The 25087-nt window shown below is 36.3% G+C and overlaps 1 protein-coding gene across 4 annotated transcripts in view; it reads right to left on the reverse strand.

Annotated features, from left to right (window-relative positions):
* The window catches only part of UBR3 (ubiquitin protein ligase E3 component n-recognin 3), a 109334-nt gene that overhangs the window by 20716 nt on the left and 63531 nt on the right, over window positions 1-25087 (reverse strand). For 2 of the 4 annotated variants that reach the window (XM_048308933.1, XM_048308931.1), the window contains 5 exons: window positions 22908-23018; window positions 21216-21416; window positions 20269-20405; window positions 14650-14735; window positions 3280-3385 (listed from right to left, as the gene is read on the reverse strand). In XM_048308933.1, coding sequence (XP_048164890.1) covers window positions 3280-3385; window positions 14650-14735; window positions 20269-20405; window positions 21216-21416; window positions 22908-23018 — 641 coding nt within the window. Of the gene's footprint in view, window positions 1-3279; window positions 3386-14649; window positions 14736-20268; window positions 20406-21203; window positions 21417-22907; window positions 23019-25087 lie in introns of all 4 variants that reach the window. The other 2 variants (XM_048308932.1, XM_048308930.1) reach the window with 1 other exon arrangement.

Raw genomic sequence — 25087 nt, forward strand, 5'->3', positions numbered from 1 at the left:
TATGACACTATAAACAATCTCTGAAGCGATCTAGCTTAGAATGAAATATCAGCAAAACATGGTAGTAAAAATAACCCAGCATTTCAGTTTATCATGCAGTTCCTCCCCTGAGTGCTTCTACTGCAAAGATCCTTAATGTTTTACCAATTCATTCTTCGCTGACTTATTCTGTCTGTCAAAACAGACACAAAAATTTCAGCCTTCATAGAGATTTAAATTTTTAAAAAATGTATATCCTTTCATTTCATGTTTGTTGTTCCTGTGGCTATTTGGACTAGTCCATTAAATTCACATCTGGGTTCAGTAATTATTGCCTCCAGCTGCTCCTTGCCTGCCCCCTGCCAGAAGCTTTTATTCCCCCTTTGCACCACAATAATTGTTTATTTGATCACCATTGAAACCAGAGCTGTCCCTAGATGAATTTGCTTAAGTACAGCCTGTGGGACCAAGCATACATTGAATTTTGCAACATAAACTGCACAGGAGAAATAATCCACTAAACCATTCACAGTTCATCAAACTTAAGTTTTTTCTTTTTCCCTCTCATCTTCCAAACAGCTCATATTATTTAAACCCTTTCTGATAGGGTATCTTCTTGCTCAGGATTTCCTTATTTCTACTTTACCTTGCTGCGGCTGCATGAGCTTCTTCCTATCTTTCCTTTCAGTAGCCATTTTCAGCTACAAGGAGAACTAAATACAATTGTAGAAGACACGACAAAACCAGTGGTTTTGGGAAGTATAGTGAAGCAATTGTGTGAGACTCTTTACAAATTACTTTGATCAGTGCTCCCAGACATAGTAAATCTAAGGCATTATTTATGAAGAATGACAGCTGAATTGTAGAAAACGAAGATAAAATTGTGGGTTCTACATCTGGATAGTTTTACTTGTAAATATTTATGTATATTTAAAGAAAATAGCTATAATTAAATGAGGGTGAGAAGATAATGTAATGGCACTTGCATTCCACAGATTTTTCCATGTGTGGGGGATTTTTTTCTTTCCATTTTCAAAATCATCCTTTTAAATTAAACTAGCTTCTCTGGAAAACTGCTTTCAACTCAAATAATAATTTAAAGTGAAGATTAAATAGAAAAAGATGGCATATTGGTTTGAAGTTATTTTGCTTCTGTGACTTCCCTAAAGTTAAATTGTTTGGAATCACAGTAATACAGTCAGACAATATAGATCTTTTCCTCTCACTGACATTTTTTTCTCTACAAGTCTTTGCTTGAAGTCTCATGTGCAGGTCAGGCTGCTGATTTAGATGACTTGCTTAACTTCAAAGTGGCAGAATGCCGTTCACATCTAAAATCTGCAGTGCTTATTTCTCCACCATCCTCTTAAGCTTCTTCAGTTTTCAGCAGTGTGTCACCTTCTAATTGCTCTGAGCACTCCTCCCTGTACCTGAAAAAATTTGCTATTCTGTATTTCTCAAAAGGCTGTGTGACTCTAAGAAGTGTGCAATCAGATCATACCCACCAATCCTATGAATGCCATTTTCAAGTGAAACTACCACTTCAAATTTCTGCAATATAATTACAGATACTCATTTTATGCTATAACTTATACATGAAAAACATGTCCTCAAATTGCCCCCTCTTGTAGCCTCCTGGTGACTGCAGACTAAGGTAGAGGAAAAACATTCCAAGGAGTGAGCAAAAATACTCCAGCTCGAAAGCATCTGGGCATCTCAACAGTAAATTATTTCATGGCAAAATGGATGCTATCTCAGTTGTAGCTTCCTACAAACCATTTAGGACTCTGTGCCAAAACAATATCATCAAGTCTACAAAGAAATATTGAAAACCAGTCCAGAAAACACGAGAACTGCTAAAATGCATTCTCAGCATGCAACCCTTTCTGCAAAGCAAGGCATTAACAGTCCTACAGCACCATTCATTTCTAAGTGATTCAAAATATTGCCTAATGAAATCTAACTTGCTGCACTTGAGCCTTGACATGACCAATGCATGGTGAATTCCATCAGGTCTGGAAGACCCCTCTGCTAACAGCTGCTTCCAAAGCCAGCAAGCTCTTCAAAAGCCAAAACAAGAAGTGCATGATCTGTCCCACAGCCATTCTGGTCAAATGATCTTAATTTTGCCTCATATAAACTCAGCCAACCATACACCAAATTTATTAACCTTGTCCCACTGCTTAGTCTAGGTCAGATCTCAATCAGAATCACATGAAAAGAGACCCCCAAAGCAGTTTGAATGCATGCTGAACAGCATAGGTTTTCTGGTTATAAAATGCTTGATGCTTTGTTCTGCTAATGGTTTCTAAACTAATCTGTTAATATAGTTTAATTACTCCAATAATCTCATGTTCATTGCCAAAAGCAGCCTGGTTCCAAGAGGACAAACAATAAAATCTTAAACTAGAAATGAGAACTATTGTTTTAATAGTTTTCCCCCATTTGCAGTTAGCATTGTGGCATCACTATTCTAGATCAGTTTTTGAAATTGAATGATGCTTTCTACCTCAGGCTCCTAGAAACACTGACAAACACAGAGCTGGATAGGCACTAAAAGGACAGTCTTTTGATGTAATTGCAAGCTACAAAGTGTAGAGCTTAGAATGAAGAAGATGCTTAAGGTGCTAAGAGAAAAAAAATCTACTGTTTTCCTCTTATGAGGAAAAATCATAATCTGGTTTTAGGCAAGAAACCTTTCTTGTCATCAAGGTAGAATCTGAAAAGTGATGGGTCTTAAGTAAGGAGATGAATCCTTGTGGAGCGAAGTACATGGTTCAATTTATTATATTGTCAGTCCTTGTACAACTGTGTATGTAAGGCTAATGTTTTAGAAGCAAACTCAGGTAAGTAACTTGCTTAAAAAAATAAGCTTGATGAAAATTTTTAGCTTAAAATATAATTATTTCTCACATATATTAGGCCTATTCACAGCTATTAATCATTACTCAACTTCCAATAAAGTATTTATCAACTTATCTCAATGTAAATTTTGTTGAGCATCCACAGCAGGAACAGCAGTGCCCTATCCACTTACCAAGTACTATTCAATTTGCATGTGCTTAAGCCAGCAAGAGGTGTATTTAAACTTTAGCTCAAAACTGGTATTTATCAGATTTTTATGTAAAAGAAAGTGGAAAACATAAGTTTCACAAATTCATACATACAATTTTTAGATGTTAAGTCCATCAGCATATCTCACAGAGAATTTAAATTAAGACAGACAGTTACCCAAAGTCCCTCTGTAAGGATGTTTCTTTCACAAGGTAAAACTGATATCGGGTAAATTAAAATACTTGCTCTGAATTTTTATCCTGCAACGGCTGGGTTAGTTTTCTCCAGGGATTGTATGCAGAGTCTATACTGTAGAGGCGCATGTGCATGGCCAACACGTGAAACAGCTGATCTGAAAGGTGAAGAAGACAGATTGCTGAGTATTATATCCAGTGATATGAACTATTTCACATTAAATTGCCATCACGTATTTTACAAGATTCTGAGAAGTCTGTCATGTCATTCCAAATAAGCTGGTACCCCTAACAAGCACATTTTTATTAAGTATTTATTTACTTTCAAAAAAAGGATTTGAAGAGAAATAAGATTTCAATAGGAGGCAGTGCATGTATGCATGTATACAGAAAAATGTTTCCAAGAAAGGCTGTTTGGAAAGCTTTGACCAGATCTCAGTTGGTTTGGTGCTCCACGTACTTAATTACAGGTGTTTTTTAAAAAATCCTGTTTCATATGCCGTTATGTTGCTAAGGTTCCATGCTCACTTCACTTGCCTCTCCAGTTTATGCCGGAAGTGGTGATTTCCTAAACAATTCTTCTTAACAAGGACTGATATACTTTTAACTGATACACTTTTAGCTTTTATTCCTCTCTCTCACAGTTAAGTTCTGTGCACAACATATTTGAAATTTAACTTAAAATTGCTACCAATTCTGGCCCACGGCAGGATCACTTCAGCTTTTCAGCTTTAAAAGGTTTATTATTCCTTCTGCCTTCATATGGTTATTTTGCAGGTAACTTTTGGACAAAAACAATCCTCAAGCCAACACACTTCTGACTACACATCAATGACACTAAAGTAGCAACAGTCTTTATAATGTCAGAAATTTGTCTGTACAACCTGCAGGCAGAGTTTGCTGATACCCATCACTTCAAAACCCTCTGTACTTCCACTGTATCAAAAACATCATTTGCAAAACACTTGCAGAATTTTTCAAACAGAGAACGCATAATTACCCTTGGAGATTTACTGCAGTATTTTATATTAAAATGAACATTTTTATTTATCTATGAATCATATGATCAACACAAATGAAGACATCATCTATCCCTTCATCCCATTAAGCGACCCAAGAAAGCAAGCACCATTTAGGTTGACAGCATTTTCAGAGATGTACATGCAATAAAAAGCACAGAATAGTTTGAGTTGGAAGGACTAACTTTAAAGGTCATCTAGCCCAAGCACCCCGCAATGCACAGGAATATCTTCAACTAGATAATGGACTACTAGGGATTCAGACTTCACTTTTTTTTCAATGAATCTTTTTTATCTTCATAGATTTATACCTAATAAAATAATTAAAGCATCATTTCCCACAATTTTGCTTGCTTCTTTCTTCCTGTCACACTATATCTTGCTATTTGGTGTCATGCTTTTCTCCTGTTCAGTTTTCTAGGACCCTGCTTCCTTACTCCCTTTCATTTTAACTTTTCTTCATTTAACTTTTCCCTGTAGCATCCTGACATCATCTTTCCCCTCCACCCCTTGTACTGATCCCTTTGCATCTTTCTCTCTAAATCTATCTCCCTCTCTTTACGACCCACTTGCTCAACCTACACACTCACAGGTCCTCTTTTGCAAGTAGAAATAGCAGCTATTAATTTATTTTCCATAAATAGACAATTATTCAGAGGTACGCAAGGGCCAAAAGAGCTGCATGACGAAATCAGCTGACTGCCAGAGCCTGAGGGCTGTAATTAGCTCCTGGGGTTTGTAAAATAATTGGAGCTGTAGATGGCATCAGAATTGATAGCTGCCACCTGCTTTCTGAATAAAAACAGTCAATGAGGACAAAATAAGTCATCTTTTCTCCTGGCAACAGATTCCTAGCAAAACACTGCTTTGCTGATAAAGTTCAAAATTCTGAAAATGTACTTATATTTCATCAAAATAATAAAAAAACCCCTCAAGCATGGTTTTATTGGAATGAAACCCATGAAAATATCCGTTCCGTCCCTCCTGCCTGTTCGCTAAAATGAATGCTGTTTTTTCCCCCCAACTGCTCCTTGCTTTAAACAGAAATGGGCAACTATGCAAAATTAAATAATAAATTGAAAATTGTTCAGAGTAATTGATTCATCCCCTGTTCCTTTAACAGCTATTCTCCCGAGCTTTTACTAAGACAAAATTAATTGCAATTTATTTGTAATCTCCACGTGTGTAACATTTATGGAATCGAAGCACCTTCTGATAGGGACTCGATCTGCCCAGGAAAATGCAGTTCAGCTGCCGTGTAAGACAGCAGATTTTGTCTTCGATGAAGGCCGCGCGGCTGCTCTGCAGGGAAGCACGTTCAGCGCCCGGAGGCAGAGCCTGGCCCCAGGTAAGAGCCCGCGGGCACCCTGGCCCCGCCGCGCCCGGAGCTAGAGGCACACAGCCAGCTTTATTTCTGTTTCACACCACAGTCACTCCAATGGCTTTATTTACCACTTACTATGAAGTACTGGAGAAAGCCAAGGAAAACAGCAGAGCAGTGGAAAGCAAGAACTGGCAACTTGTTTGTGCACCAAGTGCTTGGTGCTGCACCACGTCCTTATGCCTGAGGGACTGGCAGAAACCTGCCTCGGGCCAAAGGAATACCAAGGGCTTTTCCTGTGTGTTTGTGGAATGCGTAATTCCAAAACATAAGCATAAAAAGACAGACTGTCTTCCCATTTTCTTTTACCCTACTTGGAACCTTTAAAATACACGTAATTATTGTTTGTAAAAAAGAAGCAGCAAAACATTACCATGACAATGGCCCACAAACATCAATCTTGCCCAGACTTGTGAAGAGTGGGAAGGAAGGCCATTAGCTCACCAGGTATCCCAAAACCCTCTGTCCCTCACAGTCCATCTAACAGCCGATTCCCTCCAGGAGAGTCCACCCTGTAAGGGGGAAAGGCAGGACCTGCTTGTAGCTCAGACTCACCAAAAGATCATTCTTAACCAAATTTTGTAGAAAGAACATTAATTTTAGAAAGCCCAGCAGCAATAAAACTGGAAAAAATTTGAATATGATCCTCCTCTTCTAATAACTTTGTAATATTTCAGACAGGCTGCATCCAGACAATTTGAATAAATATAAAAATCACACAATTTGGATGCACAATATAATGTCTTGCTGCAAGTCATCAGGGGTTTGGCAGGATTCCAAAGTTTAGACATTTGAGTGAGCAAGGTTACTACTGTTTTAAAACATGTTCACAGACTCATTATCTACATTGATGCACTCGTCGTCACAACTCTCTCAACATGTCTGTATTTTCATAGAATAATGTAAAGCTTAAATAACACTTCATAGAATCATCTAGATTAGCAGTTAGGATTAGCTTTCAGTCATGTTAGTGTTCCTAAATCCATTTCTAAAAATGATGAAACTAACTCTATTGTTACTTTGTTATTTTCACTGCTGTTCTTGGTAGATTGTTTTCAACTCTTCCTATATTAACTCTACTTCTTGGACTTAACCTATTGTGAGAGGGGAGCAATAAACTCAGCTGGAATCTGTACTTTCAAAAGAGCAGCTCAGTAGTTAGACACTGCCTTTGCCCTGGGACTGAAGCTCTAAGAGGAAGCATTATAATATTGCTCCTCTCACAAACCTCAAAGATAATGGGTATTTTATCTATATATCCACACTGCACCAGCACCTGCAGCTGCATTCCTTACTGTTTTTAATATTAAAGTACACTCATTTTACAGATGTTGACAAAGCCCTTAAAAATATTCTGCTATGTCACAGTCCAAAAAGCAGGAGCCTACAAAGGCAATTTCACAGCCCTTTTCAGGTTTAGTGTGATATGCACAGCACAAAAGAAGACTAAATTCAAGACATGAAAAGATAGCGAATTGATAGATGAATAGTAGAAATTCTAAAAATGCTGTGCTCAATTGACAAAAATGAGTGATTCAGGAAGTTGCATGCAGATGTAAGTTTTGGTCCCACTCATACTCTTGGTTTGCTCTTTGCCAAAGTGATCCCAAATTTCTACGTAAGTTTTGCTGCCTTTTTTTCTACTTGTTTTTTTTTCTGGTCTCTTGACTGTAAACACTCAAATTACCAGAGTTCAAATCAAATTATGTTTTCTGTTATTAATTCCAATTCCACAATGTATAGAAATGTGCTGTCATAATGAAAACAAAGAAAACTAAGGGATTACCTGACTTTGTATTGCTTGCAACAGTCTAGATAATGTGTTTATACTCCAGTCTCTCTTTATTTTAGGACATATACTGCTGTCATGGAATTTTCTGTCTTGATCCAGATTTCTCTTTTTACATTCCCTAAATTCCCTACATTAGTATTCATATTTACAATGTGAAAACATCACACAGTGACCCAGCAGTTCACTGCAGGTGGAATTGAAAACATCCTTGTCTCAACTGTGAAGATCCTACCAGACCAGGAATGCTTCTCCCAAAGTTTCCTGGGACTATCAAGAAGAATGTAGATTATAACAAAAACCACTTGATACAACCAGATGGGACTTGACTGTCAATAAGGATATTGAGAAATATTTTTTCTCCTGGTAGAGATTTACACAGTCCACTTAGCAACAGAAGTTGCAAAGACCTGCTGACAACATCTTCCCATTCATCACTGATCCAGTAGACTTGAATCAGTAAAATAAATGTGAAGGTCAGGAAAAGCCTATTAAGGCATTAAGACTGGATAGTCTTTACAAAATCTCTTACATCTTTACTAAGTCTTAATTGCTGATGAAGCAGCTAATTATCCTCAACACCAAACTCACCAGTGTATGAAATCAACTTTAGCAAAAGAATTTTAAAAGTACCTATCTTTGCTTCTTCCACACTAGATATTAGTGGCATAACAAGTGTTTTAGAAAATACTTAGGATCACCTGCTGTTGAGAAAAACTGCTTTTTCCAAGTTAGCATGAATGGGCACCAAGGAACTGCAGACTGACAGCTCCTAACTGAAAAAAACTCCAAACCAAGCAAACAAATCCAAACCCAAATCCTGCAACACCAAAAAGCCCAATCAACCACAGAAACCCTCTGTAGCAAGGCATTCCTGAAAACTTCTTTTATTCTTTTTATTTTCAGTGGCTACAGAGAGCTCCATAGGAGTCTTTGCAACCATATCCACATTAACAATTACAGGAAAGAGACAGCTGCAACTCAATCTTTCAAATCATAAAAGAATTAGGGTTTTCTCCTTACAGGAATGACCAATACTAAGTGGCTCCAAGTGTCACTGTCCGTACTGGTAAAATGGAGACAGCCATTACCTTCAACATGGTTGAAAAATTTGATACAGAAGGATCATGAAGAGAAACAATGAGTTTCTATGCTCACAAAAACCCTAAAAGCACTGATTAAGCCAACATCATAATGAAAATAAAGGATTCAAATGAATGAGAAAAAGAAAACCAAAACAAACCAACCAACCAACTAACAAAAACAACTCCTGTGGAGCAATACTGTTTCTCAATGTTCAGAGCCATAGCAGAAGTTACAAAGGTCCTGGACATTCTATTTAAGAAGAGTTTAAGTAACTCTTAAGTAATTTTTTGATGTCCAGTTGTAAATAATGTTCCTTCCAATTATTGCAGCTGATGCTGCAATGCCAGACTGCTATTCGTGGGAAGCATAAGGATAAGGAGCTCATTTAAAGAGATGCTGAAGCCAGAGGACAAGAGGATAAAATATTTAGTCGTTCCCCAAAACCCTAATCTTATCCTTCTCACAAAGGGGAAGAAGGAAAAAAAAAACCAACCAAACAAAAAAAGACAGACAGAAAGAAGGAAAATTACTATTTAAAAGTTAAAAAAGGAAGATAATACATTCATTTATAGGTAACTTCTAAATTTTGTGGAACTGTCCATCAACTACTGCAAGATTACCAGAGTATGAATAGCAAAGAAAAACACATCTACACAAGCTAAAGAGAGGTCACAGAATCAGAGAATGTTTAGGGTTGGAATGGTCTTTAAAGATCATCTAGTCCCAACCCCCCAGACCCCTGCCATGGACAGGGACCCCCCCTTCCATTACACCAGGTTGCACAAGGCCTTAAATAAAAATCATACAGAGAAATCATAATTATTCAGCCTTCATGCTGTGTTTTGACCCTGTTCTACAAATCTGGAGCAATGAAAACAAAGAGCTACACAAATCTATTACACTTTATAAAACAGAGAAATAAGATCTGTACAGTTGTTATATATCATAATTTTCCCTAAACCCAAGAGAATTTGCAAGGCCATAGACTCTAAAACTGTAATTCAGTCCTTCAAATAGGACTTGATTTTTAACTAATAAGTAATAGGATCCTATTTGCATTTTTTGGTTGCACATGCATACAAAACTTTAAGCTTTAAAATGGCAATTTTGCAGCCAAATTTTCTTCTCACCATTCTCCTCACACAGACTTGGTCACTGATACTAAGAGCTACATTAATCATTCTTTATTTTAGTTCCCAAAAGCAGCTGCCCTCATGGTGCAATCCACTAAAACAGTTCTTGACCTATTTGTTCCCACCATCGTCCCTGATGTTTGCTGCTGTAACAGGTCACCTGGGACAACATATTTTGTTTTCCACAATATCTAATCACCAGATTTCACAGTTGTTACAAGACTACTGCAGAGTGGTATGCTTAATCACAAAAGAAACCCCTCAGTATCTCACACACAGAAAAAGCAAAACCAGGTTATGTTTTAGATTACTTCTGCTGAACCTGACATGAATGACGTTTAAAAACAAAACCAGTTTCAATACTGTGCAAGGAAGACTTTAACAGAACAGTACTCAAGTTCTAGATAGGGTATGGATTTTTGTTGGGGTTTTATGAGTTCTCCTTCAGTTTTCTTTTTCTCTTAAAGAATTTTCCTCATACATGTTGCCAGGGGGACAAATTACTGGGTGCTTAAGAAAAACAAAAGACCTGGCCACAGGAGTAGGGGTCCATCTGGCCACTCTCTTTCACCTGGACTTGTGGGCTGCTAGTTCTCAGAGTTTGGAGGGAGAGAGAGGCTGGAAGGAATTCAGCAGGAAGGAATTCATCAGCATGGTAGGCTTCTGCTTTTTCGGCTGCCTTCCTTCCACTGGAGAAACCCCGGGATTCCCAAGCCTACCTTCCCTGCCTCGCTGGGAGCCGTGCTGCGGCCGCCCTGCCCCCGCTGTTGCTTAGAGCCTTCGCTACTCTGCAGCCTCGCACATCCTGCCTACCGAGACCTCCAGGGGTTCCCACCGCAGCTCCGGAGTTTGATACATCTCGTCTGCCACCCGGGATCGGCTGCCCAGCGGTTTGTGAAGCCTTTGTTCCATCTCCTCCCGGGATCCCAGTGCCGCGTGCTCCCCGAGCTCGCTCCGGAGCGCCCCCTGCAGCCGCGGGGGAACCATCGCACCTGCCCTGCTCACCGGGAGCCGCCAGCGCCCCTGCCGGCTGCGAGCGGAACTGCACCCGAGGGGAAAGGGCCCGACAGCCGAGAGAGGGTAGCACTGGGTTTGCGGCTCTGTTTGCTGTTACTGCCATAGTTATTGCTGTTTGTTTGACTGGTTATACACGTATATATATAAAATAGTAAAAAACTGTTATTCCTATTCCTCATATCTTTGCCTGAAAGCCCCTTAATTTCAAAATTATAATAATTCGGAGGGAAGGGGGTTGCATTTTTTTTTTTCATTTCAAGGGAGACTCCTGCCTTCCTTGGCAGACACCTGTCTTTTAAACCAAGACAATTTTAAAAATTTAAAAATTCTTTCCTCACTGGATAAGACAATGAAGAAGTTGAAGGTACATTTTAAATGAAACTTCAAAAACAGGATTACTCTTGGAAAAATAAATGACTATGGAAGGATGATAAAATATACTTCAGAACATGAATCTACAGAACTGCAATTTTTCATAATTTAAACACAGGGATATGGAAGGGGCAATGAAGGAAACACACAGTTATATTCACCTGGCTTTTTCTTTCTCTCGGACCCAGTTTTAAAGGCACAGAAAGGCACAGGATGCATGTCTGGGCATAGAGCAGGTGATACAGGATACACATCATAAAGTCACCCCAAGACAAATGGTTTAGTGAAAACAAACCTTGCTATATATATAAAGCTAACTCTGCTTCCACTAGTCATATTTAACCTATTTTCCAAACCTAAATATAATAATAATAATAAATGGAAATACTGTACAGGTCTGTTCTAGGAAAACCACATTACCTTGCATTAAAAAACAAGTCCATTTTAATGCAGGATTAAATATGACTAGCTTGCTAACAATTTCACAAAGTACCAATACAGAACATAGACAACATGCAAACATTTTAACAATGAATAGATGACATTCACCTCTCTGTGCTGTGTAACGCAACAACACATTCATATACATAGTGCCTTTACCTGGAAGGCCTTGAATGGTTCTGGAGTGCAAGATAAATATTAAAAATACCAATATGACTGACTTAGATGTAAATAATCTACCCAAAAGTGTGGAAAAAAACACGTGCATGGCAGTAAGATGCTGTCCATACCCTTTTATCAGAAATGACTATAATCCTTTTAGCAACTGCTAAAGGAAAAAGCACTAGTACAACACACTTGAAATTACACAACAGTTTAAGAAAGGAACAGAAAAATATTATTGTAAACAAAGTGCAATGTATTGTAAGTAGAAACAGGAAAAAAAATCAAGATATGTTATCAGGTTTAAAAAAATCATCAATACGCTTTTAAGTCACTATTCTAGCAATTTCAGATTAAACCCCTGTGTGCAAGTCGAATCATATCATGGGGGAAAAAAATTTCTTCTCCCTAAATACATACACAATTCTGAATACAAAGGGGATAATCTTTAAGGTCCCTTCCAACCCAAGCCTCTCTGAGATTCTATGAAAACAAAGTTTTCCTTACTTTGCATATAGACAATTAATGCACAGTTTCACAGTGGATTTGCAACCAAGAAAGATGTATTTTAGGAACATTTTAGATTTTGTCAACTAGCACATATTTTTAAAAGCAACAGTTGATGTAATCTTAAAGCTTCTCTTTGACAAGACAACTTCTGTACTTCTTATGTGCGAAAAGGATCTCTAACTTTTGGTAAGTTTAGTAAGTTTAGTTTGCTCCAGTAATCTATTTTGATGAACAGGAAAACTGGTTCACTTCCTGACACATACAGAGTCAATGGCAAGGTACTAAAAAGGCTGGAAAAATAGGTAAGGATGATATATGAATTTAAACAGGACTTAAAATTGTCATGCCTAGTTGAAGTATCCATCCAGCATAAGACAATTCTCCAGTGGAAATACATCCTCCATGTATCATTTCCAATTTTGTAATTCTCCAAAAAGAATTACAATCTCCAGTGATTAAAGTATTTTCTATGCATTTCAAGGCTTGAGAAATATGTATTAAAATTCCTGACAAATCTTTTCACAGACTGTCAGCAAAAGGTATGCTTTCTTGCAAAGTCAGGTCCTAAGTATGTAAGAGTCCTTCTTTATGCAAGAGGATGTTGAAGGGATGGTGTGGTAAGAATTAAGAAAAAAATTAAATAATGTATTATACAAACCACCTAGTGTCAGCTACCAGGCCTTAAGCTTGTTGGCATTTTTTTCTTTCATTTTTCTTCAAATAACCCCAAAGGAAAAAAAAACCACTTTGAGGTGGTTTCTCCTTTTGTATCAACTGATGTAGTTCAAACAGCAACAGTGAAGCTACACAGACATACACAAAGGAAGCTGCCCACCAATCCAGTGGTTCAAGCACTCTCTGCAAAATCATAATCTTCCAGCACTTAATGACATTAATTGGTGATGAAGCACCATCACCAATTGGTGATGAAAGCCCATTATCTTTTAGATCCATTTACCTATTTAGCTACGTTTTGAATACGTACATGTAACAAAAATTTGATGTGACATCAAACATTTCAGTGTTTTAATGAATGTGTTTCATTCCACTTTTATCTTAAAAAAGTAAATCACATAAAAACTGAGATCTCCTGATTTTGCAAAACTATCAGTGAGAAAAAAATATGACCTTGCAGATTACCAGCCACTTCCCTGCATACATTCTTCTAAACTCTAAAATGTCAAGAAATTTTATGACCAGTAAAGCCATGTGAAAACAAGGATACACTATCATTTTCTGTAACATCACTGTAAATTTTTTCACTTTCAAAAATTTTTTTATTTTAAGCTGAAATCTCCACCCTAACCTGCTCATCATGTCCTTCCAAATACATGCCTGTGAAATGAGTAACACATTAGTAAGAAACTAAAATTCAGGGAGAAAGTGTCCACCTTACTAGGTGAGCACACAATTAAAAATACATTGTAATCTAAGTATAAATTATCTGCAGAACCTTGGTTTACTAAATGCTTCAAATTTGCACACAGTGATCTAGAGATGTTCTTTTAACACATGCACTTTTCAGGTGCTTTGGTCTGCTGAGAAAGGGGGGTAATGGTGGTGGGGAAAGACAATGTGCAGTATGGTTTAAAACCACTTTTCAAAATAACAACACATGAATGAAATTAGTTGAACTACATTTCCTAGCAGTAACAAAAGGCTTTTGTCCTAGAGGGAATATGGACAGCATAGCACTTGGTGAGATTTCTTTGGGGACTTGTCACCTCAAATGATGAGGAAAGCATCCCCCAAAAATTGTGTACCAGAAGGCAGAGGTGGGCCTAAGCTTTCTTTTTTCCTACAGAATCTGCTGCTATTGCTACATAAAAGCTTGACTTAAATAAGCATTATTAGTAGTAGCAGTATTCTGGCAGGATTTCCAACTTTTCCTGACAAAAGAAAATGTCCATTAGTAACTGTTTATATTCCAGCAAAAGATTAAAATATTTTCTTTTAAGGAAAAAAACCTCTCTTGGCAGCAAAAAGTTGCTTTATTGGACAATTATTAAAGGTTTCAGAACAACAAAAATTTGGAAATTTCTATGGAAGAAAATTTGCAAAACTCTGTGGAAGAACTAGGCAAATTAAAGACACTGGACATTATAGCTGCGTATTTCTGAGACCAAGTCATGAGCTATATTAGCATTCAGAAAACAAACTGCTTTCTTATTGCTAGCAACAACCAGGGTGAAACAAAGCTTTCCTGCTTCACCCATAAACACTTCTAGCGTTACTCATAAAAATGCAAACTTATTAAAAATATTACATGGATAGTATGACAATTGATTTCTAAAGAATTGTATTCATAAGACATGAACAGCTATAATGAAGAATTTGTGCAAATTAGTTTTCAGATTTCTCTAACAGAAACAAAAAAAACAAAGACTCTGGGCAGAAATAAAAAGGTTTTAAAAGGAAAAAGTTGATGTAATTCAGAAAATACCAGAAAGAACCAGACGTCTTTATTCAATATTCTAATAATTTATACTGCATTTAATAACATGGAACTTACTTAAACATGATCTTTTCCCAGCTGTGCTTGCACCTCCTGAACACAAATTTCCTCCTCGATGGACCAGCTCAAGTTCCAAGTTTGTTCTGTAAGAAAAACATAACAGTATTGAATGGAACATTATTCAAGCTTCTACAGGCACAAATGAGTCATGACAAACTCCCAGCATACACTAAATAAAAGAATACTGTGAACTAATCCTTAGTGTGAAATACTGCCAAAATACACCTCAGAACCAAACAAACTTTATCAAGATATTGCCATATATGATTTTAAGTACTAAATTAACATAGTACTGTATTGAGCTGTGAAAGAAGAATTTAAAAAATGTTAATTCTGATGCTTTCTTCTGTATGCACACACAGCTCAATAATAAGGGAATTTCTGCGCAAATCTGAAAAGGCAATACACAGATTGGCTAACTTTCAGTCAATCATATACATCTAAAAAGTGTTCTCTTTATTTTCAGGGCTTTTGTTTCACTTTAAACAACCAGAGAGTGCAATGGATATGGCACCAACTAAATATGAATGCAGTCTAAATTATAATTAAAGCACTGCCCTTTATAGATAAGTTAGTTAATAAAAGCCTTGGAGGTTAATTCTGAATGAAGTGCTATTCACTGCAGCTCATTAGTATGAAACAGGAGTTGTGTCACTAAACCTCTGCATGTCACACTGATGCTATCTTTCTTAGTATTATTGTAATCTGATACTTAGGCATCAATTGTTTAGGCCAAATTCGATAATTTTGTTTAATTTTGGAATTGGATGTTTAAGTACTGCATTATCTTTCACTCTCAAGATTTGGAGCAAACAATTTATGTTATATTTTCTGAGAGCCTGTTTTAGTAAGTCAACATACATTTTTAATTAAAATAAAGACTATAATTCTATTATTCTGAAGTGTTGTTTTCCTAATTCAATTCAAACTGCAAATCTAATTCCAAACATATTTTGTCCTTTAATGAAAAAAGACACAATTTTAGGTTCGATATAATGTGACTGAATCCATACTAAAATCTGTTCTAGAATTTTAGGCACATAATGTGTCCAAGCTAAGAACACACCTCCCCCTCCCCCCCATACATTTAAGAAGAAACTACAGGATTACTTTTATTCAAAACAAATTATTTTTAAGAATTTCAGCTTCATCAACTTGAAAGAATAATACACTTTGATATTCAGTGTTTGTCCAGATACTTTCCTATGTTTTTAAAATAGAAACATTTCTGAATATTCCTATCCCTAAGTTTGCAGCTTATGCCATCCATTTCTGAAGGAATGCTTTAATCCTCTCTACTCAGAAAAGGCAATTTAACACTGATAATGTGCCTGCTCAGAGCTCCATCTGGTTGCTGCTGATAAGGGCATCTGTGTGACAGGGGAATTTTCCACTCTTCAGGCGATTTGCAGTGCTCACTGAACTTCTGAAAATCTACCAGCAAGGAACCAGGGACAGGGATTTCATATTAGTGGACAAAATAACAACTGTAGATCAGCGTGTGCTAGTTCATCATGGGAATATGAAGGAAACCAGTATATTTTACTTCTACAAACCTTCTGATAACTAATTTGTAGAACAAAATTAATGACAGTCTTCCATTAAAACCCAGATAATTAAGATTTAAATCAAAAATACTACCTGAATATTTAAGAATAGTTTTCTAGATCTACAGTTTTGAATTTGCCTTTCACCAAGCCATATGTGCCATTTCACAAAACAAACCTCAGAGACAATTCTGACTACTTCTTGCTGGTACATGTGAGGTGTCATACAGTATTTTTGCCATAAGGAATGTAAGAAAAGTTATTTCTGTGAACATATTCTTTGTTCACATATATGATACCAACTCTCACCTCCCACACCTCTTCATTGTCCTCAGCTCCCCAAAGGCAGCACCTTATAGCTCAGCTTTCTTGGAAATGTAAATATTAACCCTTTTCTTCAATATGTGTCTTTCAAAACATACCTGTACCTTGGCATAAAAATGCACAGTAGAGAAAGCATCTTCTGTGAAAATGAACACTTATCCTTCATAAAATATCCCACATCAGGTACAGACCTCAATCTGAAGGAGACCAGTGTATCTCCTCCCTAATTTGAGGTCCCTTCTGCCTTGAGGATCTGAGTACCCTTTGCCCTTTACTGAAGAAAAGTAGTGAAGAAAAATTGGGGGCATCTGATAGAAGTGTGGAACACAGAGTGGTCTCTGAAAGAATCCTTTGCTATCTCAGACTCCTCAACATGAAGGAAAGGGAATGAGAAAGAAAATCTATACAAGTGTCTTTTTTTTCCTATCTAGAAATCTTAGCGTCATTCATTGGAGCAAAAAAATTTGTAGAACACTGCCTTTATCTTCCTCACTCACAGAAAAAACCCTGAGAAAATGGATTTTGCTCAGCTGTCCAGACTCCTGATTAGAAACAGACCTACTTCATCCCTTCTTGTGAGTTTTTATTAAAGGAACACATTGGGGGTGAGAAGGGTGATCTCCTATTTCTCAGAATTCATACCAGGACAGAGTAGGGGGAAGTAAAAATGCAATGTCCTTTCCAGAAAGGGAATATATTTGGATGGACTTGCTCTTCCTATTGAGACAGAAGAAGCATACTAATAAGCACTATAATTTTTCTCACTTCAATTTGCAAACACAACACATAAATGGAAAAACCCCAGATAGAGACAGACTCAGAAGGAAAGAACACATGGCTCTTATATGTCCTCCAGACACAGCTGACAGAAAAACCAAAAGGTTTGTTTGCACAGCCAACAAAAGCATGAAACCTACTGCTATGCAATACAGGAACAGTCCTCCAAGGTATCACCACAAATGACAGTCTTCAGTGCTATGAATGTGGCACTGTTAAAACTGAAGCTAGGCACAGATGATTTGGGAATGACACACTACACTAATCTCATAAATGTCAGCAAAGACCAGGAGGAATGCATATCAAAAGGGTACAAATTTAACAAGATACGAGTGTTGGAAAAGCAGGAGGTAGCCAAGGAGCTGCTCTTCCAGCTGTGCATGCAGATCAGGATGCCAAGACCCAGAACGCCTCTTTCGCTAGGAGAACAGACAGCGGCTAGCCCTCCCACTAGGTGGTAAAGAGTCTTTTGTAATTTCTTCTCTCTGCTACCAGTGACATATGCCTGGGTAAGCAAAAATGAAGAAAAGCAAGTTCCTTTTTTCCTGAAGAAGAAAGAATAACCTGAAGCAACTGGCTACGTATTGTTTCACCAGTAACATTCTCATTCCAGCATGCAGTTAAGTAATCCACTTCAAAGCCAGCATTCAGCTGTAAATTAGCATGTTTTAGGACAGGATGTCCTAAATGTCATTTTCTGACTGAAAATGGAACACGACTTTTAGGAAGATTTAAGAGTGTTTCATTTACATGCAAATATATGGAGTTAATAAAAATATCATTGCATCCAAATGCTCATCTAAACAGGGGTTAAATACCAGGAAAAACTGTGTAACAGCTGTAGATGGTCTGACCAAAAACAATTAAATGCTTCAGAACACCTGGAACTAGAAGCGCTCAAAGGTTACTGGTTGGTAAGGAACACAAGGGTATCACTACCTCAAAAACAACTGGATGGAAATAAGGAAGAAACAGGTCAAATGACAGGAGTAACTTACAGAATGTAAATTACTTCAGTATGTCATTTTAATTATGGATAGTCCATTGTTTGATTACTTAAAATTAAATATATAATAAAATCATACAAAGGAAACTCTTTCCGCTTGGAAGATTACCAGCTGATTTACATATTTCCATAAATACAAACTGTAAAGTTATATTAAAATGTCTATTTAAAAGTTTATTTTTTTTAACCTATAGTTCTGATGCAATCATCAAGTAGTAGAAGCGTGTAAATCTGAATTGCTGCACTAAAAGGCAAGAGACGTTAACCACCTTGAGGCTGATCTGCCAGGCTCCCTCCTAAGTGATCTTATGAGTTACAGTGACAATGCAGAAGGCTGGATCCAACATCTGAAATTCTTCAGTCATGGAAAAATAGGAAATTGCTGACACCAGTCTAACCATTATAAGAGGAAGAGGCTGCAAGGAGTACAAGTGACATATCCTAATCTTAGTGCTCAACCACACTTTCTCTCTCCAGCAGTGCAAGCAGCAATGAAATGCTGTTCTGGTTTGAGGAATTTTTTAACTCTTTGAATGAAAACAAATCTTGGGCTCTGAGTGTAAATATAAAAGTAATATATAGATACATTTGAAATATGTTTAGCTAGCCTTTTTAAAATTATATAACATTGCACCCAGAAATCTATTTTAACACCATTTTTGTATCTTAAATCGCATGTCAAGTTATGGTTACAAGTAATCATACTTTTATATGTGAAATATTAATTTTGAGTCCTTTGTATTTTTGGAAGGGTATTACATTGTATTGATCAAACATGTAATTGCTAAAAAGCTTAACATTACTTATCCTCGTATAGCATATACCACTTAAAAATATAGAATAATCCTTTAGCTTCCTATGTATAAAATTTCATTGCTCTTCTTTATCAGTTAAAATACTCTGAAAGAATACAGACAGTATTTCTTTTAATAGAATTACACAATAATCTAAGTTGGAAAAGAATTCTGGAGATTAGATGGTCTAACCTTCTGTGAAAAGCAGAACCTTAGATTTGATTACCCAGAGTCCTGCCGAGCCAAGCCTTGAATATTTCCACTGCTTATATACTAAAGACACTCAACAATCAGAGTTTATGAAACTGCAATAAAAAAATGCTACTCAATGGCATCACTTCTTTGCTTGCAGTTTCTCTGCAGTCAGCACCTTCCCTGCAGGCCTCAGTAAGTCAGAGTTTAGAAAATTATTTGCTTAATGAGTATTTCAACTTCTTATGGGAAAACCTTGTATTACAGTAACTCTGAATACATTAACTATTCAGAGTACCTTAACATTAATGGTATAGATGGAAGGAGGGACTGATTTTCTTGGAGACTGTATATGACACTAACAGGTCTAAAACTACGGTCAAATACCACAAAGAAAATGCTGCTGGTTTTGACAATTTTTCAGAAGTCTAAAGACTACATAAAGAGAAATTCCTGGTTGCTGATGTAAAAAAAAAGCTCCTTCTGTGATTCTCATTTAAGTAAATAGAACTAATGTCTGGCACAGAGATTAAAAACACTTTGTGATTTAAAGACTAGCAATATGGCAGCAATATAGAAAAAGGTCTCATTCTGCTGAAGAGAGATAGAGAAGATTTGACAATTTGGGAAAGCAAAGTAAAAAAAGAAATGCAACATAAAATTTTGCTATATGCAAAGCAAAACCTTGAATTAAGAAGAAAACTAAACAAGCATACAACACAGTGTTCTCCAGGTTCTGTGCCACTGCTGCACATAACAAAAATTAACTGAGATGCACATCTTTTCATCTCGCATAATGCCTGTACATGAAAATCAGAAAATGTAACTTTGATGTACTGAGTACTCAAATAGTCCTTTTTGGAGAGGATGAAATATTTTTTTAATGCTTTTTTTTGTAAAGAAGAAAGCTATCTAGTGACTAATACCATTAGTGAGAAATATAAAAGAAAAAATATAAAAAAACCCCCATACCCACCTGGCTACAGAATACATGAACAGGAAATCATTGTCAGGTGATCCAGGAGTCTTACTATAATCTGTATACTTCTTCTGTGTGGTACTTTTTATATCTTTCATTACAGATTCCATTTCTTTACTGAGGTTGGTTTCAGACTATGAACAAAGACACGAAAAAATATTAGTTAATTTTACCTGAAGAGATGCAGTAGCTGATTGTAAAGCATATCACTTTCATATTTGTAAAACACATTTGCAGGTTATGAAAAAATATGCATTAAAAGTCAGTATTCTGTCTCACAGAAGTGTCAGAATATTTTGGAAAGTTATTCTGATTTGTTCTGAATGTGAAAACATTACTGTTTTGTCCATCTCCTAAGTTTAAGAATCTCACTGCTTGCACTATTTTAAAGTACATTTGCACTGCACAAGTACACAAAGACACAAAGCATCTCCATCAAGACTGGAAGGTAATAAAATTTAATAGAATTTATTCTGCCATTCAGAGGACCTCAGGAAACATCGTAACATCTGCAAACTGCTTGTTTTGTGAAACAAATGGTCCGTATCATATGAAGTTCTTAACAGACATTGTTTAATTTGCTTCCAGTTACAAGAATATTGTTGTTTTTTTCATTGCATGGAAATTATAAATATATTTTATATTACATGACTTTGGTCTATGTAAATTACTATGGAGAAACTGAAAATGTACTCAATAAAAAATTGTATAATTCACATTTTGTCACAGCTTTCAACTGTTTATTCTTAGCAGGCAATGCAGTAAATCTCTCAATATTTAAAATTTCTTGATAAGAAAACTATAGTATGTTGTCTTCCATAACAGAAGAAAACAACCTTTCCCAGGTTGCCAGGTTTCTAAGAGATCACAAATGCAATATAATGTAAAAACTGAAAGGTAGAGGCAAATTAACAAGGATCTTTCTGCCTTACACTGATGCTTACTGGGAAAGTTCCCAGCTGTTCTTGAAGATCTTCCACCTCTTGCACAAGATCTTGCATACACTTGTTACTATGACTTTGCCAAACGCTTCTTTCCATGTTGTTTCCAGGATAACAAGGAAGAACACTGTTGGCAAACTGCCTACACAGGGGACAGGTAAATTCTCCTTTGTCCACTGAAAAACCCTGGAGGACTTGGTCATTCTAAAAGAAAATAAAGAAGATGTAGCTGAAATTTGCAAACTATTATAGTTTTCTTAGTTTGATATTTCAGTTGTATAGCTAAAAAAACTGAGTCTAAAACCTAAAACTGTAAAGAAAGAATAATTAGAATAGTTTCCCCTTTTACTGACAAAGGTCTTAGCTACTAGAGACTGTCTTATAATCCTCCAACTCAATTAATTTTCCTGATTTTTAAGTATTCTCCATTGTCAACAATATCCCCATAATAAAGTAGAAAGACTTCAATGCACTATTTCCAACATTTCATGCGTGTTGTCTCTTTCTGACAATTCCCATAAAGTTTGAGACTCCAAGTACAGCTGAAAAAACCTAATCACGTAGCCATTGGTGGGCAGCATGAGAAGAACCCTGATTATTTCTTGTATCACATGAAAGATCAAAAAATGGACACAGAAGTACATGTTTGGGAAATGAGGACGTGTCCTCAGTATTCCTCTTAACTGGCAAGCAACCTTGCTTCAGCTTTATGAATGGCCTCCATGGTTTCCCATGTTGGTATCTGACTGGATTATGTAAAAATAAATGTTTTATCCAGATGAACATAGGTCTATATAAACTATTTTGGTTCTAAAAATGGTAGTAAATAGTCAACACTATCATGTGCTCATCTAGGTACCAGTAAAATGTGCTAGGATCAGAAGTTCACTTAAATAATCTAGAAATCTTCAAGAATACAATTACGTGGAATAAAGTTTATTTCAAGTTTAATAGAGAATCCACCAGAAAAATTACTTCAGAATTTAAATGATGCAAAGCACTACTTTTCCAAAATTCTGTAAAGTGAGACTCTACCATGAAAGTTCAGATTTTGCTGCTATATTACTTTATATTTTTTTATATTATTTTATATTTATCTTGATGACACAATTACTGCTGCAAGCAAATTTAAATTAATATGCAAGAACAATTAATCATGGGATCCATGAAAGGTTGCACACCTAGTTTGTTTAGAGGTTAAGTTTCACAGTATGAGCAATGCTGATACTAAAAATACAAGGAATTGCTCACAGGTTTTCTCAAAATGGGAAGAAATCAACAAAAATTACAACCCCCCCCCACCAAACAAAAAACAAAAGCCCCCCCCAAACACACACACAAAAAAAAAAACCACCAAAAAACCCACCAAACCAAAAACCTGAAGATATATCCTGCAAAGTAATCTTGAACAAAAATGCTAGTTCATGTAAAACAAGAAGTCATCACTTAGTCTTTATTTTTTTGTGCTGGTTAATTTTGTAAAGTATTTTTTCTGATATATCAGAATAACTGAAAACAAAGTACTTTTGTTAATAATGAGAGATTAAGTTATCAAGTACTTGAAACATAATAAAACCATTGTGTACATTCATACATAACATGTGATTGATCTGATTTGAACAGCATAAATCTAATTGATTTCAGTAAGAGCAGTTCAGATCCAAATAAACAAATATGATCTTCAGTTTTACTTACTCGTAAGGATTCCATGTAAGATTTGTGACAATCTATGTGTAAAGTGTGACCACAAGTTTGTACATAAACACCTCCTTCCCAGCCTATTGACACTGCTTGTAGGCAGGAACTCTAAAACAAAGCACAGACAGTAAGAAAAAAACCAACAATTATATATAAAGCTATAAAATTATTTGCCAAAACTTCAAGATTTACAAGATACACAGATTTTTATTTGCATGCTATCTATTTAAAAGATATCCTGAGGAAATAAATAAAAAAATCCATTTTATAAAGTGTTTATTTATGCTAACTGACATGGCTGCCATTATGCCATTCTTTCCAACAAAGAGCCAAATAGTTAAATTAAACTTCTGCAGTTCTTGTCACTTAAGATAACGACTTCTTTAAGGAACCTCTTGTATTACAGCATGAAGGTGGGTCTAACTCCAACAGCTGTTCCAAGAGCAGAAGTTATCCCATTTACTAGGGCAATATACTGTTCCAACACATTTCATTCTGTTTTGTAGATAACCAAAATAACAATACCACAGTTATATAATTAAACCCCACTCTGTTATTAAAATTTAGTGTAAACACTTATGGGTTTTAATGAGTTTTTGACCAGCATCATATATAACTCACCATAATTGGAAAAGAGAACAAATACTTGTTTAGTGAGCTCAGTTTTATACTATGTTTGTTTTGAAAACATTGGCCTTATTAGAAGACTGCACTTACAGCCTACAAGTCCAAGAAAGTTACCCCACTGGTATCTTTTATTCAGGAATTAATGAACTGAAGAAAATCACCTCTGTCACACTTACCAGGAATTCTAGAAAATTCTCTTGCAGAATATCTAACTATAGTCAGTCTAAGTATTAAATCTCCATTTCTCAAAGATTTCATACACAGACTGAAATGTACATTTAAAGAACAGAGAAAGATTTATGGCTACCAGAATTGGAAAACAATTTTTAGTGCAGACTCACCCTAAAATGGTCTTAAGGTATGATATAAAGTCAGGGTACCATGAATAACTCTAATACTTGCATTTTCTAAGGGCGTCCTAGCATCTCTTTTTTTTTTTTTTTTTTTTCCCTGCATATGAGCAGGAAATCAAAGCAAAATCACAAATTTTATCTATGGGACATGTTCCTGTTTACCGTGGCTCAACCTGCCCTTCATAATGTGCTGTGAGCCTCTCAGACCATAACATAAGAAAGACTTTCTCCTGCTGGTTCCTGCATGATTTAGTAGACTGCAGCATTAAAAAGGTTGTATGATATATCTGGCTAAGCCCTGCAGGACCCATGGCTCATTCAGAAAATCATTATTTACTGCAGGTATCTAATGAGGCTATTGAGTAGCAGTTGCAAAAAGAAGAAAAAACAACCCCAAACAACAAAACAACCCCAAAGTCTTAGCCAGAAAGGCTTTACTCTTTTACTCTTGAGCTCAGAAATAAAGGAGATTCCAAAGCAAGCCATAGGCTTGGGACGGAGCACACCTATATCAAACTATTGGTTACAGAGTACTGTGTGATTCTGAAAATAGTCCTGTCAATGCAGTGTATGAAATTTTATCTCCTAATCCTTAGTCATACCTCTCCATATTAAAAATAATAACTTCCAGTGATTTTTCCTTTAATGGGCGAGAACTCTACTCCCTGACAGAAAGCATCAAATTCCAGGCAAGAAAAGTGCATAAAGGAATCTCTACGGAGAGAAGTGATCTGGTTTGCCCAACCTCTATGCAGCATGCAGCTTCTGAATGGCACTTCTTGTTGTTTTTTTTTTCTTCTAGCAGAATAAGCTAGATCATATTTCATAACTTAAAATGTTTACATCTAAGTGAAATTATTCACTTGCCTCCTGAAATCCATTAGAGGAAGGACACTTGTTGGAGAGGATACAGTTGATAAACAAAGGGACTTCTTATTGCTTAGCTCAGCTGAACAAGACACTCAAGATACTAGCAATGTTTCCATTTTTATGTCAAAAGCAATTTAAGGATTAGTTCTTTCATGCAGAGACTTTTTTTTAGCACAGTAGTGACCTGAAAACATGCAAGCAAATATCGCTAATTCGACTAATGTTTGAACCAGGACTGGAATTTTTGACAGCAGGATGCATTTGCTCATTGCATTACAGTGTATGTTAGACTAATCTGCTGATAGTGTTACTGCACAGAAAGGGAAA

The sequence above is a fragment of the Corvus hawaiiensis genome, chromosome 7, assembly GCF_020740725.1.
Source record: "Corvus hawaiiensis isolate bCorHaw1 chromosome 7, bCorHaw1.pri.cur, whole genome shotgun sequence".
Lineage (NCBI taxonomy): Eukaryota > Metazoa > Chordata > Aves > Passeriformes > Corvidae > Corvus > Corvus hawaiiensis.